At 40.2% G+C, this 3,141-nt stretch overlaps 1 protein-coding gene across 1 annotated transcript; it reads right to left on the bottom strand.

The window, feature by feature from the left end:
- Positions 1-618: 618 nt before the first annotated feature.
- Positions 619-2,914, bottom strand: LOC113348884 (probable pectinesterase/pectinesterase inhibitor 21). The gene is made up of 2 exons (XM_026592780.1): positions 1,727-2,914; positions 619-1,628 (listed from the first exon to the last, which is right to left on the bottom strand). The coding sequence occupies exons 1-2, from the start codon at positions 2,745-2,747 to the stop codon at positions 901-903; spliced, it is 1,749 nt and encodes a 582-aa protein (XP_026448565.1). The 5' UTR covers positions 2,748-2,914; the 3' UTR covers positions 619-900.
- Positions 2,915-3,141: the final 227 nt, after the last annotated feature.

The raw sequence follows: 3,141 nt of genomic DNA, 5'->3' as shown, positions 1-3,141 counted from the left end.
AATTTAATCTAAGTGTTTGTAGTTGCTAAAAGTCTAACAAGTACAAGAAAATAGAGATGAACTTTTTACCAAACTAAAAAAGCAAGTAAAGTGGCTGGAACTACGAGAGGGAGAGGGTCTTATTCATGAGAGATTTGAAGCCAGGGATCTGGAACTACATAAGTATATGCACATATGTAAATCAATTCCGTGTTCTTCTTTATGCAGTACAACCTAAGGCCTTATGAAATGGCAAGGATACTATGTGATTAATATTTTGCCTGGATAAACACTAAAACACAGGATCTGTGGCGCAATGGTAGCGCGTTTCGATTCACGTCAGGTTCACATTTTTTGAATTGAATTGTTCTGTCCTTCCCTTTCTTTTTGTTTCTGATTCTGGTGAGCTCGCCTAGAGTAAAACGAAGTCTATGGGGCATTAGCTCGTTCAGGGATACAATTGCAGTGCTTTTTGTCCGTGCAAAGTGCATAACCCGCTTTAGAAGAACAGCAAGTGGCGTGCACCATGATAGATTCTCAAATTTGGCCTATGAAGTAATACATATTTATGCTAATGCAAGTTTTATTTGTAATTTTCAGTTTATAATGATGCACAGCGAAACAGCAACACAGTATCAGTTCTGCAAGAGAAACAACAAAAGATTTCCGTTGTATAATTTCACTAGACAGATCAGGACTATCCGTAAGATGCCCGTTGATCAGTTCAGGAAAAAACAGAAAGAAAAATGGAGAAAATTATAATACAAAATTTTAATAAATTAAACTTCCCAATAGTACATACATCAATGAACAGGAAAAACTTTTATTATCTTATCTTCTTCTTCTTCTTCTCAATTCAGAAATAGTCTTTGATTTTGTATTTTGCTGGTGCAGTTGCCAAACGTTGATCTTTTTGGTTGTTTAGTGAGCTGGAGGTGGCGAGGCCAACATACCTGGTGTGTATGGAACACCAGATTTGGTAATCCATGAATCACCACCCTCTCCACCGAGGAATTTACCCGGAGTGAAATCTAAGAATGTCTTCTCTGACAATGTGTTGGTTTTGATACCAGGCCATCTTACTCTTCTTGTGTTCAAAGCTCCAGGGCCAACATTTTGGAACTCGGCGTAGAAAAGAGTGTTCAAACCAAAATCACCCATCCATGGCAACCATCCTTCTTCTGCGATGCAGTCGTCGATGCTTGTTTGCATGATGATGGTTCTTGAGTATTCCTTCCATGGTCTACCTAGGTAAGATTTAATGGTGTCTCTTACTGGGTAGTACAATGGGTCGGCACTGATGGTACATCCTTGAAGAACAATTGCAGTGTTTTGTCTTAGATCTTTTCGGCCTTGAGCTGTTACAATACATTGTTGGTTGTCGAGTGGCTTTCTTATGATGATTTTACAGTTTTGGAAAACGGAAGCAGCGTCACCGAAGATGAAATCGATTGTACCAGAGATAGTACAGTCACGGTAGAACTGACGGTGGGTGTGTGCGTAAAGTGTGTCTTGGTATCCGTCCATCTGGCAGTTGTAGAAGATTGACATGTCTGATTGTACCCTCAATGCAACTGCTTGATGCTTGATTGCACCGGCACTGTTCTCAAATCCAATGTCCTTGGCAATGAACCCGGGTCCAACAGCAGCTGTTTTCAATCACATAAAATTGACAAGAATTAGAACTATCAAGAAAATGAATCAGAAGATTATATGGCATACGCAGAGTAAGGTGAGAAACACATACCAACTGTTGCGGTCTTGAAGGTACCGACACCATCGACAAAGTTCTTGTTACCAGTGATCTTAGTCTTTGTAGGTCCATCACCGATCAACATAACATTGGGCATGCTCTTGTTGATCAAAATATGTTCATTGTAGGTACCTTCTTTAATGTACACGATGAAAGTGGCGTTGTTCTTTGTCTTAGGGTAAGTGCGGAGTGCTGCGTTAATGGTGGTAAACTGTCCAGACCCGTCCTTGGCCACAACTGCGTTAGGCTTGATATCAGCAGCAGAAGATGATAATAAACGGCGTTTACCTGCGGCAACCCATGTGGGGAAACCATCCTCTGTTGGGTATGGTAGTGCGGATTCGTCAGAAAGTAAACGACGGCTAAAGAGTGGGATTTGAAGAGATGTAAGAACAGTAGAAATCTCTGAGACAATGGCTAGTGAGTTTCTTGTCAGCTCAGCTGAACTGTTCAAAGCTTTTCTCATGTTCTCTCCTGCATTACCAGTTGTGTTTTGGAACGCATCTAAACATGTTTCTTGATAAGTAACTGCTCCACTTAACCAGGTTTTAAGATCGGCAAGCATTTCATCAACTTTACTGACATCAAACTCGCTCATCTTATCGAAAGAGTGGTTAAGGTCATCAATGGCGTAATCCATAACCTCCTTACAAGTCTCGAGAGCTTCTTTATTTCTTGGATCTTTTTCAATTTCATGCAAAGTTGCAGATTTGTTAATAGCATCAGTGATCTTCTGAACCGCAACTTTGAATGCAATCTTGACAAGTTCTTTAGGGTCAGTGGTGTTTCCTGCTGCAGAAGAGAGACTGTCAACGCAATTCTTCTTGAATTGTGTTGGCTGACAAATAGCTTCTATAGCTTTCTGTGATTGAGAGATTGTATGGCCAGCATCTTTATTGTCGTCATCGGCCGAATAATGATGGGTAACGCTAACGGTCACCGCAACAACCATAGCAACAAGCAGTAGCGAAGATGCGCTAATTATAGCGGCTTTCTTTTTGTTAAAGTCTCCCATTATTTGAGCAGCTCTATGTAATGCCCTACGGATGGGATATATCGGGATTCAACGATGCTTATCGAGCTTTCGGAAAATTCCCAACCAAGGCAAAAAAGAGCTGCTACTTGGAAAAAAAAAATATAAAGAAGAAGAAGAAATTGAAATGATAGTAGACAGGAACTGCCTGTACTTTGGTAGGATGAATTGATGAGTTGATTTATAAGGCATGGATGTGAACCCAAAAATAGGTAGAGAGGATTACAGTTATGTTTGTTATCAGACATGAATCCTAAGACAGTGGAGAGCCAAGACAAAATAGTAAGTAGTTAGTTAATGTTCTTTGGAAAGTCATATGAAGTCGTTACCACCAGTTTTTAACTGTTTCTGTTCCGTTGAACTATTTTGGGACTGA

The sequence above is a fragment of the Papaver somniferum genome, chromosome 2 (genome assembly GCF_003573695.1).
Source record: "Papaver somniferum cultivar HN1 chromosome 2, ASM357369v1, whole genome shotgun sequence".
Taxonomy (NCBI): Eukaryota; Viridiplantae; Streptophyta; class Magnoliopsida; order Ranunculales; family Papaveraceae; genus Papaver; species Papaver somniferum.
The sequence above is the reverse complement of the archived record's forward strand: the minus strand, read 5'-3'. Positions and strand labels throughout refer to the sequence as shown.